Consider the following 13,194-nt stretch of genomic DNA (forward strand, 5'->3'; position numbering starts at 1 on the left):
GGAGCTCTGTCACTGGCTGCCTGGCCTCCTTTCAGCTGCGGCCAACCGGGCGTTGACCGCTGTCTTTCTGGCCCCCTGATTACTGCTCAGGCTCAGGCCTTGGCCTCCTCAGAAGACCCCGGGCCTCTTCCCTGCCCAGGAGCCCGGGCGGGCAGGCAGACGCTGCGAGCCCAGGGCTCGGCCAGGCAGGGCTGATATGAACCATCTGCGTTGTCTTAGGCCGCCCCTCTGCCCACTGTCCCTCTGAACTCGGCTGGTTCCCGCGGGCCGTTTGATGCCTCCCAGGGTCACAGACCCCCGCACACAAATCACCGCCGCGGGGCTGGGGGTGGGGCGGAGGCGCTGAAACCTAATCCGCAAAGTTTGCTCTGCCGCAGGCTCCGCTCCTTCCCTCGCTCGCTCGACCACCCCCCCTTTCCAAACAAGGCTTATTTTTCTTGCCAAAAAAACAAAGTTGGTATCAAGTGTTTCGAGGGAGAAAGTCTCTCCCCCGCCCCCGACCTGGGAGGCAGGGCCCGGGCTGTTGGCTGGGCCGGGTGACTGCAGAGGGGGCGCGAGGAGAGGAGAGGAGAGGACGGGTGGGAGGTGAGCTCTGGGCTCCGGGTCAGTCCGTCCGTGCCTTTCCCAGCTCCAGCCTGTCCCTGTCACACGCTTAATGGCCTGACCGAGGACCCCACTGTCTCCGACCCTACCTTGTTCCTCCCCGCGTCCCACACCCAGATAGGACTCCCTCCATTGAGGCTCTGTCCCGGGGTGGCCAGAGATGGAAGCAACACTTCCTGCCCCTTCTCCCTCCCCATAAAACAGCCCTTGCCTGTCGCTTTTACGAGGTGACACCCTGCTCTCAGCCCGATCCTCCCCGTGCTGGAGCCTGGGCTCCAGAGGGAGGAGACTGCGAGCAGCCAGGCGTCGCCAGAGCGCTCCCAAGGCGCACTGGGGTCCGCGGACAGCTGGCCCTGAGCACGGCGAAAAGGCTTTAAAGAGAAGGCCAATGAGTCGGGTGTATTCGAGGCAAATTCCTCCGCAGTTCCCCTCCAGCTCTGACCACTCCGGGGCCCTCGGTCTGAGATCCTAGAAGGCGCCCAGGGCGGCCGGCCTAGTCTTCCCTCTGGAGGGGAGCAGAGTAGAGCCGAGTGGGGGGGGGGGCGAGTTTCATTTGCGGGGTGTTGGTTTTGCTTTTTTTTTTTTTTCCAGCCGGTGCAGCGACCCGGAACAACGAGCAGCAGCTTCCCCGACGCCCGCGGCTCCCCGCTGTGCCCGGAGGCAAACGCCAGCGGCGAAAGTCCGCGCGCGCGCGCAGCGCCCGCTCTGCTGGCTGGAGTTGGAGTTGTCCGAGCAGGCAGCTGGGCTCGGGCAAGGCGGCGACGTCGAGGGGCCTGTCGGTGCACCCGGCTGGGTGTGCGTAGCGTGGACGCTGCAGGAAAGATCTGTACACTGGGGCAAGGGTGGTGGCGAGAATAAAGGCGCCACGGGCCGGGCAGGGAGGCGGGTTTCTGCGGGGGGCCGAACAAAGGAATTCACCCTCCCTCGGAAGAAACGGGGCCGAGCGAACAGCGGGAATGGTCAACCCTGGAGAGTCGCAGGGGTACGAGCGCCGGGACCTTAGTCCCGGCGATCCAACGAAATCCGCCTCGCTGAGGACCCCAGCCTGGCATCGCCCCGCGGCCTCATGCTTCTTGTCAATCCTGCTGTAAAGGGGATGGTGGGCGTGCGCCCCCACCCCCCAGTGCCGCCTTTCCTGGGAAGAGGAGACAGAGCGGTCGGTGCTCTGTCAGCGGAGGTCCCCTCCCCCCAAAAAAATCCCCCCAACCGGTGTCGTCTATTCGTGGCGACATTGCCCCCATTTTCCAGAGGCTCACAATTGAGGCTCCCGCAAAGGAAGGGACCCCTCCCCCTCCCCCTGCCGCAACGCTTGGCGGGCACGGGAGACCCCAGCGCGCTCTGAAACGAAAAGGTGCCGGGGGGCGACAGAGCCGGAGCCCCCTCCTCCCGCCCTCGGAAGGGGTGGAGGGGACACGGTTGTAAGGTGCTCGGCTCCTTTTCTCTGCTTGACATGAATAAGGGGATTAGGACGGCAAGTTTCCGTCGTTCACTCCGTCGGACAAAGGGCCCCGCGGGTTGAGCGGCGCAGCCTCTGATTAAACGACAGAGCCCTGTCACTCAGCACCAGCCTAGGTACTTGTGCTCGTGACATAATCTTATTAGAAGATAAAACCGGCGAAATCCTTTTCATAATGAAAAGTTACATTTAATGGCTGGATTCGCCCCCCACCCCGTCCCCGACCCTGCCCGCCTCCCCCCCGTTGCTGTTGGATATGGCTCGCCTGTAATTGGCATTTAAAGCACCAAGTCCGGGAGAAAAACGGGGTTTAGGGTTTTTGTAATCCCCCTAAACTGTCTTTGTTCGAAATCTCCACAGATACAAGTCTGTTAAGAGTAAATATTTGTGGATTGATACAACCACATTTCCCCCCTGCAAACCAAATCTGAAAAAAATCCGCCCTCCCGCCGCGCTGCGGCCGGGGCGCGCGGAGGAGGGGGGGCCTGGGGTCGCCCGAGCCTCCACGCCGGGAACTCAGCTTTTGGGGCCGCCTCGCCGCCTCCAGGAGCTGAGGGGCTTTGCACACTTCTCAGGCGGGAAAAAGGTCTTAGACTCTTTTCAATTTTCTATTCCCTCGATAAACAAACCTCCTGAACTCGCTGCTTTTGGGCCTGCCCGAGGGGGTCGGCGGGAGGGCTTGGGGAGGGGCGAGGGCTTTGCTCCATTTCGATCGAAAATGCGAACCCTCTCCGCCAGCCTCGCTCCCTTCCAGCGGGCGTAAGTGGCTCCGAGGGGACTCGCTTCTCCTGGTCCCTGGGAGGCCCCACCAGGCAGGGTGCCCCAAGTTCGGCCCAGGGGAGCGCCCGGAGCTGCCAAGGGCCCCCCGAAATGCTAAGAAGCCCGAAGGCTGCCGCGGGGAGGCCCCCCCCTCCCGGGCTCCCGGCTCCAGCCCAGCCCGTCCCGGATCGGGTTCCTTCATAAATCAGCGGCTGGGCGAAAGGGCTGCGCTTTAGAAAGAGCAGGACCGTGTGCGCATATTAGAGCGCGCGGTTCCCAAATCCGGGCTAAACCCCTGGTGACACCGAAATTCATCAACCGCCGCTGGCGCCCGCGGCTCGGCCGGGGAGCACGGGAGCCCAGGAGCCGGTGCACCGTGCTGCCCACTCAGGGTAGCGGAGAACGAGGAGCAGGCCCCCTCGGAGAGGTGAGCCCGGAGGAGGGTGCGGCGGGAGACCACTGAGAGCCGCCCCACCCGCGCGCTCGGGGCAGCGAAGGAAGCTCTCCCGCCGGGAGAAAGGCAGTTATTCTAACCTTCTTCCCTTCTCTAGCAAAGGCTCGCCCTACAGGGCATTCCCGCGCCAAGAGGGCAGTGACCCCTATTCCCACCCCTCCCAGCCTTTGGCCAGTTATCCCCCAAAAGCTTCCAGGCTGGGCGCTCTCGGGAGAATCCCAATTGCCTCCGAGCGGGAATCTGGGCTATCGGGAAGGTCAGGACTTGAGGATTTAGGGACCCCATTGGCTTTGGGAGTTAGACCCGCCTGGGGAAAAATCTGCGACAGAGTAACTCCGGACCTGGGGAAGTTACTTAACTCCTTCAAGCCTTGGTTTCCTCGCCTACACATGGAGCTGGAGTGAATGATAAATGCAAATCGCAAACACTCATGAAAGGCCAATACCTTTCCCTTCTAGAGCCACTACTGTGGTCTGCCCATCTGGGGTCAGCAAGGCTCTGCTCCTGCGATTTCACATCTACACTGGCCGTGCTCAAGAGCCTGTGGAAGAAAAATGGGACCTGCGTGCCTCAGCAGTAATGGGGGGTCCATCCGCAGGCTGCTGACTGCTCGCCGGCCTGCAAGGGCCGGTTTCTGACAGCCAGACCTGCCCCATTCCCTTTTCCAGGGAAAATTTCAAAACGCAGGCCCCAGACCTGGCTGAGGGGCAGGAAGGTGGGCTCGGCCCCTCCAGGAGGCCTGTTTTGGAGGCCGTACTCTCTGGGCCTCCCTGGGCCTCCCACGCAAGGCAGACAATGCATTCCTGCCAGGCAGGGCGTCTCTGGCTCACTTCCCTGGCAGGCGGGCAGGAAGGAAACATACATTGACTGAATGCCCAATGCAGGCTGTCACCTTTGGGCTTGTTTCACTTTATCCACAGAGACAGATTCGCTTTCCCCCTGTGAGATTGGAATTATTGCCCCTATTTCACAGAGGAGAAAACTGAGGCTCAAGAAGAGCCATCGGTCCTTCCCTACAGGCCCTTGGCCTGTGTCACTCAGAGGTGTTCTCCATCCCAGGTCTCTCATTGCACTCTTACTCTTTCCTTTGAAAAGTGTGCCCCCCGCAGGGGGACCTCCATTCGGCAGAGGTGGCCCCTGAGCACGTTGGTCCCCTCCATCTCCACAGGCTCAGGCAGCTTCAGGCCTAGGCGGGCGCCCACACCCCAACAGCCCAGTCACTATGGCAATTCAGGAGTCACATGACAACAGTCGCTGAGTCCCCGAGGAAAGCAGAAGGCAGGAGAAGGAGAACGACAGTCACGCCCAGCTTGCCTCAGCCCGGCACTGTTCCTCTCTGCCCATCGCTGCTTCTGCAGCACCCAGCAGAGCTGAAGAGGGGTGGGGTGGGGTGGGGTGGGTTGCGGACCCTTGGCGGTCCTGTGTCCTGAATGTTCACTCAGCTTACTGCATCTAGCCAGCAGCTCTGTGGGCTCCTCACTCCTGCCAGCCCCGGTGGGCACCTCTGTTGCTCTGGGCAGCCCTCAGAACCCTCTCTGGCTGGCAAGGACCTCGCAGTTCCCAGGGAAACCTCTTACAGCACAGGCTGGCCAGGAAGCAAACATCTTTGTTTCTTCTGGAACCAGACTCCAGGAACCAGGTTTTCCCTCCGTCGACACTTCCCCCAGTTCACCAAGTGCAGGGCCAGCCAGGTGCTCTGCCATTAGCCAGCACTGCCGGTCCAGGCCAGTCGGAGCCAGGCTCCCAATTGAGACAAAGCCCCCTCTCCAACCCCCACGTATCCACACATCCTCGGGACCCCTATATTCCCCCTGACCCTCTTCAGGGCCCCAGGGTCCACCGGGCAGGTCCAGCGGCTGTCAGTCAAGAGGCTAAACAGAAATGGATAGAATATTGCCCCGGGAATAACAAAGGAAGGGCCCATGCAGAAATTTATTTGTACTGATCAGGAGAAGCAAAGGTACAGGGCACCGAGGAAGTGCTGTCAGCCAGGCCTGAAACCCAAGAAAGTTGCCATTCTGAGCACAGTGGCCCCTTATACCCCACCGCTCCCCCGAGCGGCAGCAGTTAAAGCAAACATAGGCCCTTCACTGCCCCGTCAGTTACACCTTTCCCCCCAAATTACACAAACTTTGAAAGAATTTTTCTGAGAGAAGATGGATGCTTCAGGAGACTTGAGGTCAAGGCTAGGCTGTTTAAAGTATATTATTAACAAATAAACATTTACTGCAAGAAAAAAAAAAAAAGAAAAGAAAAGAAAGAAAAAAAAGGAGAAAACCCTATAGGCCACCGGGGAACCAAATCGTGTTGCTTTTGGCTTCGAATGACAGGAGACATTTATGACATGAATGGAGAACACCAGCCGGTCGATGAAATGGCAAACGTCTGCCACTTTGCTTCCTCTGCCTTCGTGAATCAACTTTTTCAAACATGGTTTTCAGCCCGGCCCTCCCCTCGCCACCACTGCCTCCCCACTTCTTACTGCAGTGGCAATAAATATATATAATTTTGGTTTTGCTCTCTGCTGCCATCAGCATTGAATCTGAGGGTTGGAGAGGGCTGGGCCGGCCAGAGAGCCAAGGGCCCAGGGTCCTCCTGCACCCCCAAGTGACTGACAGCTCGCATGGGCCTGCCCCAGGCTCAGACCATCCCTCTCTTCCCCTCTCCCCTGAAGCTGAGGCCTGACTGTGGTGTCCAACAAATTGGAAGTTATAACTCATGTCGTTGAGAGTATCCTCCGTTCCTCGGCCTAACCAATGCCGTAGTAGGATGAGCTGTGCCGTCCGTTTTTTGTTTTAAAAACCTCGCAGCCACAGCTGCAGGACAGAGGAAGTTCCCTGGGTAGGTACAGCCCCATCAGGGACCAAAAAACCACCCTGGGCTGAAGGATCTTCCCGACAGCCTAGACTTGTGCTGCTCACCTTTTAAACCTCATCTTCTTTATGATAAACACACAGATCCCTGGATCTATTCCCCATACGCCCCCTCTTCTGAATTCCCTACAGCCTCAGAGATGTTGGTTGAGCCTTATTTTCTGTCATTTGAATCACGAAAACAAAAAGCATGAACACTTTTTCCAAATATGAAATCATAATATTGAGTATGCTTTTCCAAGATCGACTCAGACCCTGGAGATTCCAACTGTCCCCAGTGGAAAGGTCTTTATTCTGGACCAACTCTCACCTACCATGGTCCCTAAGGAGAAACAGGCTGGCACACCAGCCCCACCCTGCTTCCTGTCCTTCCTGAAAATGCACAGGTGGCATCTGTTCTCACTCCTACAACTAGAAGTTTCTTTGCCTCCCTGGAGGTATGCGAGAGGATACTGGATCCCGTGGAATAAAGATATCATCGTCCCCAGCAGTATGTTGATGGAGAACCCAGGGCTCAGAGGTGGGCAGCCATCTGGCTAAGATCACACAGCTGCTTAGTGCTGGGGCTGGGAGGTGAACTCAGGTCTGCCTCAGAGTCTGAGCTCTTCTCATCACTGAGGCAGGCAGGGCCCTGACAGTGTCTCCCTCAGGCAAAGGGAATGGTGCCCCCACCTTCCGGGCATAAACAGGCTGATGGTAAACCTAGCATACCAGTTTTGCCACTGCCTGGCATGGAACCCATAGGCAGTTTGGTGTGTGTCCTTGAAGACAAGGCATTCCTTGCCACACAGATGGTGATAATAACAACCATCATTTCCAGGCAACAGGATGCCAGGTCCTTTGGGGCATCTTATCTCTCGAATCCTTATAAGAATACTTTCCCCCCCGGTAGGTATATCCCAATTTTACAGAAGAGCCTCAGGTACATGCCAGGGCTGTGTGGTCCTTAGCCTGGCTCCAGTGGACAGAGCAAGAAGCAGCTGAGGGTCTCCAATCACATGCCCCAGAGGAGATCCTCAGAACCTGCTTCCCCCATCCGAGAAATCGCCAGCAAGCAAATTAGGCTACGGGAGCCCAGAGCCTGGGGAATACAGGGTGAGCCAGGAGTCAGCTGTGAATAATGCCTCTGGTCAGCAGCAGACATACAGCCTCAGGAAGGCCTTTGCTTACCCTTCCGCCTGCAGCCGAGGTGCTGGGGTTAAATGGAGAGCTGTCCTCCCAGGGGCCAGAGGGTCCCCAGGCTTGGGCTGGCAAAGTGAGCCCTTCAGTCCTCAGATTCCCAAGGAGAGCACTACGAGGCCTATTAATAATAATAATAATAATTATTATTATTATTATTAATTATTAAGGCAAAGCACTGGCTCTTCCTTCCAAGGAGATCTATTTCTAGGACAGGCCCTGGACTCCGAGCTGCAGGCAGGAGTGTGTACCTACAGCCTTGATTGAATCCAATGGGCCATGCCAGCTGGGGTACCCACTGCTGTAGGGGGTGCTGCTTGCAACTGACACCCTGCAGTAAGGCCTATAGGAGGCCTCGGGAGCTGGGAGACGCAGGAGCCAGAAAAGACAAGGGCCAGCTTTGCTCTGCCCCTGCGCCACACCCGGGCTCGGCCGCTGCTGGTGCGCGAAGGGGAGGTGAGCCTCCCAGGAAGGCCATTCCCGGTGTAAACACTTCCGAGGAAAGGAATGTGCTGGGAACAGCTTGCTTGGGCCACTGGAGCTGCGTGCAGCCAGCTGGGGTAAATTAAAAAAAAAAAAAAATCACCCCGGGACTCAGACAGCTTTTTGTGAAACTCAATCAAAGCCTTGCTGCCCGCCTCCGGCCGAGGCGGGAGCATCCTACCTGGACAGGCAAGCCCAAGGGGACCCTTGCAGGCTCAGCGAGGCCCTCTCTCTGTGACTGCGGCAGAAAAGCGAGGGTCGCCGGGGCAGGCCCGGCCGCCGGAGGGTGCCGCCGAGCCCCGGCCGCCAAGGTGGGCGCACACCCCGGCCAGGAGCCCCATTCCTCTCCGCGCACGCAGGCTCGCACACGGCCGAGTCTCCGGTCGCCCGACTTGGGAGCTGTCTTACAAGCGATTAGACTCCATTTTGTGACAGATTTTTGGACTCTCCCGCCGACCCTCCCCCCTTCCGGAGCCTCCTCCAGGAATTCGCCACCTCCTCAGGATAGAAACCCTTTCCAGACCAGCGACAGACGGCAAGAAAAGAGTTACATAATTCTATTTGGCCAAGATGCCAAGAAAACAAAATGGGGGGGGGGATGTTGTAATATTTTCATGTGTTTTCTGGTGGAGGGAGGAACGGGGTGTTTGTGATTTTGCATTTAGAGGCCGCGTCTCCTCCCGGTTTCTAACCGGGTTTTCTGTCCCAGGAGCTCGGGCAGCCGAGGGGCCAGAGGCCCGTGCAGAGGAGAACGGTCCGAAGTTTTCGGGTTTTTCTTTAGAAGCCCCAAAAAAATGCCTAGGGGGAAAAGGGGACTTTTTCGAATTATGCACAAATATGCCAAGGCCCGCGCTCTCTTTGCCTGTGCAGGGCGTGCCGGTAGATTTGATCGAATGCTATTAAAAGCACCCGAACGTCAATTAATCACCCCCATGGTGCGTAAAATAATGTTCGGGATCTTCGAAAACAAATCGAGAGGAAGAACAGACGTTTAACAAAAACAGCAATCTCTTTCTAAGAACCGAGCCGGGCTGCTCCTCACGGGGAGGACACGATTATCAAAAGTTACCGTGGAAGGGGGCTGGGGGTGGGGGCTGTCAATTTCCCAGTACCGCTGACGGGCAGACAAGACAAAATGGAGAAGGCACGTTTCTGTGCCCGCTTGCCTGGATTCTCGTCTGAAAGCATTTAAACACAGATGCAATAACTATGCCTCTGCGACTCTCAAAGAAAAAAAATAAACTGTGAAATATATTTTTATTGTGCAAAGAACGTCGCTTTTCAAGTGAGCCCCTGCTTGTCTGGCTGCACTAGCTCTCCCTGAGAAATGCTGGTACGCGATCCACCTGGGTATCTGTCTCCAGAATTGTCTTCATCACCCCTTCTCAGCCCCCCATCAGTCTGCCTAGTGCAGATTCCTAATTGAAGTTACTGGAAGAAAGAGGGGGTCAGGGAGGAGAGGGCACCGAGAGGGCTGTGAATAATGCCCACCTGGAGGTTGCAGCCCTGCAGGACCCAGACTAAGGGACTCGGCACCTAAGATTTGCCCTGATCCAAAATTCACTTGCAAACACACCTCCAGTGCACTGAAGAAGAAAGCTCTTTAAGTGCCTTTTTCTTTCTAAACAAATATACTTTTGACAAAGTGATCGCAAATGTTTAATTTTGACAAAGTGATCGCAAATGTTTAATTGTAAAACGATGGGGGTTGGCCGCTCAGCTCTAAGGGGAACACCCAGCTCACATTTTGTGACTTTACCATTCTGTGCTCTGAAGAACCAGGGGTATCCTTTCCTTGTTTTAAAAAGAAGCCCCATAAATGACTGGGGTAGGGAGAGAATGGGCAGATTTGTACAAGAGGTTGAAAACAGTCTTTCCGATCCTTAAAAAAAATTTTTTTTTTTCCCCAAAAACCTACACAAATGGCCTGAGGGCCCATTTCCAGTTTCCTGGGCCTCCTGCTCCCCGTGTGTGGAGTTGTTCGGGCTGGTGGCTGAGCTGAGTAGGAACTGGCACTGCCAGAGCAGAGCTCGGGCCGGGCGGGCAGAGTGAGGATGCAGGACGGCAGGACGTGGGTGGGCTGGAGGCTGGTAAACCCTGCCGAGGGGCTGCTTCCTGGGCTGGTTCAAAATCCCTGACCACGCTTACCCTAAACGACCGTGCCCCATTTTATCTGTGCTGCCCTATGCCTGCCTGTGGCTGAGCTAACTGGCGAGCAGCCTCACCTTCTCTTGGAACTAGAATCCCATCAGCTCAGGGCACAATGCAAACCCAATCAATGGGCAGTGTGCCTAATGGGGGGTGGGGGGAATTTGCTCCAGAGGGGAGACCTCAGGTGGGCTCTGGGATCAGCAAAAGAGCTGAACTCTCTGAACCCACCCCCAGTTCATGCTTGCAGAGCCCCGGGCCAGTAGGAAGAGCACAGGGGAGCACAGCTAGGTTAGGTTCTATTGTGAGGCTCGGCCAGAGCCTTTTAGAGCAGAACCCGATTCCTTCTCAAGGGCTCTGACTCCCGGTCCCACCATTTCCAGGCCTCAGCCAAGCAGTTGGAGAGGTATGGAAAGGGCACACCAGCTGCTCCAATCCCCAGCAGGGCCTTTAGAGATTTAGAGACAGTCCCTAGGCAGAGCAGGCAGGCTGCACTGGCAACCCAGCCTGTTCCCAGAGGCTTGGGCACACGCTGTCCCCTCTGAGTCCCAAACCACCTGAGCAGCCTACCCACTCTGCAGCTCCATCTGAAAGGGTTTTCCAGGCCTCACTAGAAAGTTCTTGCAGGTATCCACTGGTCACCGTAATGTTGCGGGGATCCCATGTCCCCCTTTCAGCTTTTGTGCCTCTCTGCCTCCCTCCCAATCACACTGCCAGGCACAAAACCCAGATGGAAGAGAAAAATAAATAAGTAAATAAATAAATCCCTGCATCTACTCTTATCTGTCCCAAGCTCCTTGCCAGGTAAATCCAGTCTCAGCTAAAAACAAAAGTCAGCAGGTAGAGCTCAGCCCATAGACCGCTGGCCTCCACTCTGAGGCTTGAGCCACACCAGGGCAGAGCAGGCCACCCCGCCCCAACACATACACGTTGCAAGAAAGAAGGCCTGTTGGGGAAGGCTGACTCGGTCAGTTCCCCACCCCATGGGGAGCCCCAGACTGTGGTTTGCCACTTCTTGAGGTCCTCTTCCTAGACAGCTTCTCCAGCCAACGAAAATTATAAGAGCAAGATTCCCGCATGGAACGGTTTGGGGAGGATGGACATCATTTTCTCTCCATCAGAGACTAAAAGTACAGCATGAAACCTGGCAGGAAAGAGGTTTGGGGGCTATTCAGGCAGCCGTTAGCACCCCTGCACTCCACCTCTGTGCTCCAGGAATTCCAAAGCCTCACAAACCCTCCCTTAGGGCTGGAGAAGCACATCGCCGGGGCCTGACTCCCTGAAAACACTGCTTTCGTTTGGAAATCAATTCTTGGTCCCCAATTCAGACCTCAGTGCAGCCAGGCCCTCTCCCAGGACCAAAGCATGTATCCCGCGGTCAGCCCAGGGCCTTGTCCTGCACCCAACTCAGGGGCCCAGAGCAGGTTTTCCGGACAAAGGACGGCAACTGTGGGCAGCCGGAGGCTCCCGGCGGCCACCCCACCAATGTCGGCCGGGCTGGGATGAGTCGCCCCTGCCGGAGATGCGCAGCCCGCGGAGCCCTCGGAGCTGACAGGCCCAGCGGCGCGCAGAGCCGGCGGCGGCGCGGGCGCGGGCCTGGCCTGGCAGGGGGGATGGCCGGGCTTGAGGGCCGGGCGGCGGTGGGGAAGGAGGAGGACGAGAGGCGCTTACTGTTGGTAGTCTTGTTTGCAGTACAGTTTCCGATCCCGGAAGTAGCAGCTGGTGGTGAGGGCTTGCTGACACGCCGCGCACTGCAAACACTCCTCGTGCCAGGACGACTCGTTGACTCGCATCAGGAAGCGGTCGGAGATGGGCCGCTGGCAGCCCTCGCAGACGGCGGGATGCGGGCAGTCGGAGCCTGCAGCGCACAGGACGAGAGCCGGGCCGTCAGCGCCGACCAGCCCGGCCCCGGCGTCCTGGCCGCGCGGTGCCGCGGCCCCGGCTCCAAGGGCGAGGGCAGCCGGGCGCGCCGCCCGCGCTCCCCCGGCCACTGCGCCAAGGGCCGGGCAGCCTCGGCGAGTTCGTCCCAGTCCGCGGACTCGGGCGCGGGGAGGCCGGGGGCCTCGAGCCTTGGCGCGGCGCTCTCCCCTTCTCCGGAGATCCAGCGCTTGGTCTGTTAACACGTATGCGAGCGAGCACGGCGCGGAGTAGCCGGCTGGGACCGAGACAGCCGAGGTGAGGCTGGGGCGCTTCTGGCTGACACGCCCCACAGTGGCGTTCGTGGTCTTCTGTCCCTAATCTCCCCAAAAGCTATGGTTTGGGTGACTCAGGGGACATTTTTCTCTTAGAAGGTCCCCCTCCCCAAGTGACCTGGCACCACTCCCAAGTTTGCCAAGGTGACTCCTTGGGTACTCCATCACCCCCTGCTACCCGCCTCCTACCTCCCTCCCGAAGTGGCAGCTGTAGAACCGAGGCCCGATGAGGATGGGGATGGCGACTGGCGCTGTCCCGTCCACCCTCCTCCTAGGTGATGTCCCTGCATACCTCTGTCCCATCAGAATGCCTGTCTAGCTAGCTGCCCCTCTGTCGATCACTCCGAGTCTTCTCTCTGGGTTCCCCACATCCCCACGTCTTGCAAACCGTTTCTTTTATCCGTTGGCCTGGACGCCTGTTTCCACCTCGGGACGAGGCCCCTGATCCCTTCCCGCGACCACTCGGGCGTCCTGACCCCGCACTCACCCAGCAGCACCCCCAGAGTGGCGGGCCCGGGGCGCAGGGCGTGCTCCTCCATCTTGATGCCGTCCAACATCTTGGCGCAGTCCGTCTGCCCGCGGGGAAAGCACCTCTCCAGCGACTCGGGACCTGTTGCTATATCCATGGGACGCGGGGCGCGCTGCGGGCCCCGCCGGCCAGGGTGCTCGCCCGCCCGCTCGCCGCCGCCGCCGCCGCCGCCGCCGCCGCGGCCCCGGAGCCGGGGAGGCGCGGCCCCCGCGGGGCTGGAGCTGGGGCTGGGGCCGCCGGCTGCGCCCGGCGAGCGTGCAGCGGCGACGCGCTGGCCCCGGGCCCCGGCGTCGTGCGGGCGGGCCGGGGCGGCTGCAGCCCGCGCCGCGCTCTACGGGGCACTCGCAGCCACGCGCGCCGGCTCCTCTGTCACCTGCTTGTCAGCCCCGGAGCCGGGCTGCGGCGGCGGCGGTAGACCGAGCCGCGGGAGGAGACGCCGGCGGCGGTGGCGGCGGCGGCGGGCGGCGGGCGGGGGAGGGGGCGGGGGTGCAGGGGCGGCCCCGCAGGCTGGGGGGGCG

The 13,194-nt window shown here is 58.9% G+C and overlaps 1 protein-coding gene across 1 annotated transcript in view; it reads right to left on the reverse strand.

The window, feature by feature from the left end:
- Positions 1 to 12,773, reverse strand: part of LMX1B (LIM homeobox transcription factor 1 beta) — a 76,826-nt gene extending 64,053 nt beyond the window's left edge. Inside the window, exons 1-2 of the mRNA XM_016131715.2 lie at positions 12,635 to 12,773; positions 11,627 to 11,813 (exon numbers count right to left, since the gene is read on the reverse strand). Coding sequence (XP_015987201.1) covers positions 11,627 to 11,813; positions 12,635 to 12,773 — 326 coding nt within the window. The remainder of the gene's footprint in view (positions 1 to 11,626; positions 11,814 to 12,634) is intronic.
- Between the last annotated feature and the right edge of the window lie 421 nt (positions 12,774 to 13,194).

This window comes from Rousettus aegyptiacus, unplaced genomic scaffold (assembly GCF_014176215.1).
Source record: "Rousettus aegyptiacus isolate mRouAeg1 unplaced genomic scaffold, mRouAeg1.p scaffold_m13_p_3, whole genome shotgun sequence".
Taxonomy (NCBI): Eukaryota; Metazoa; Chordata; class Mammalia; order Chiroptera; family Pteropodidae; genus Rousettus; species Rousettus aegyptiacus.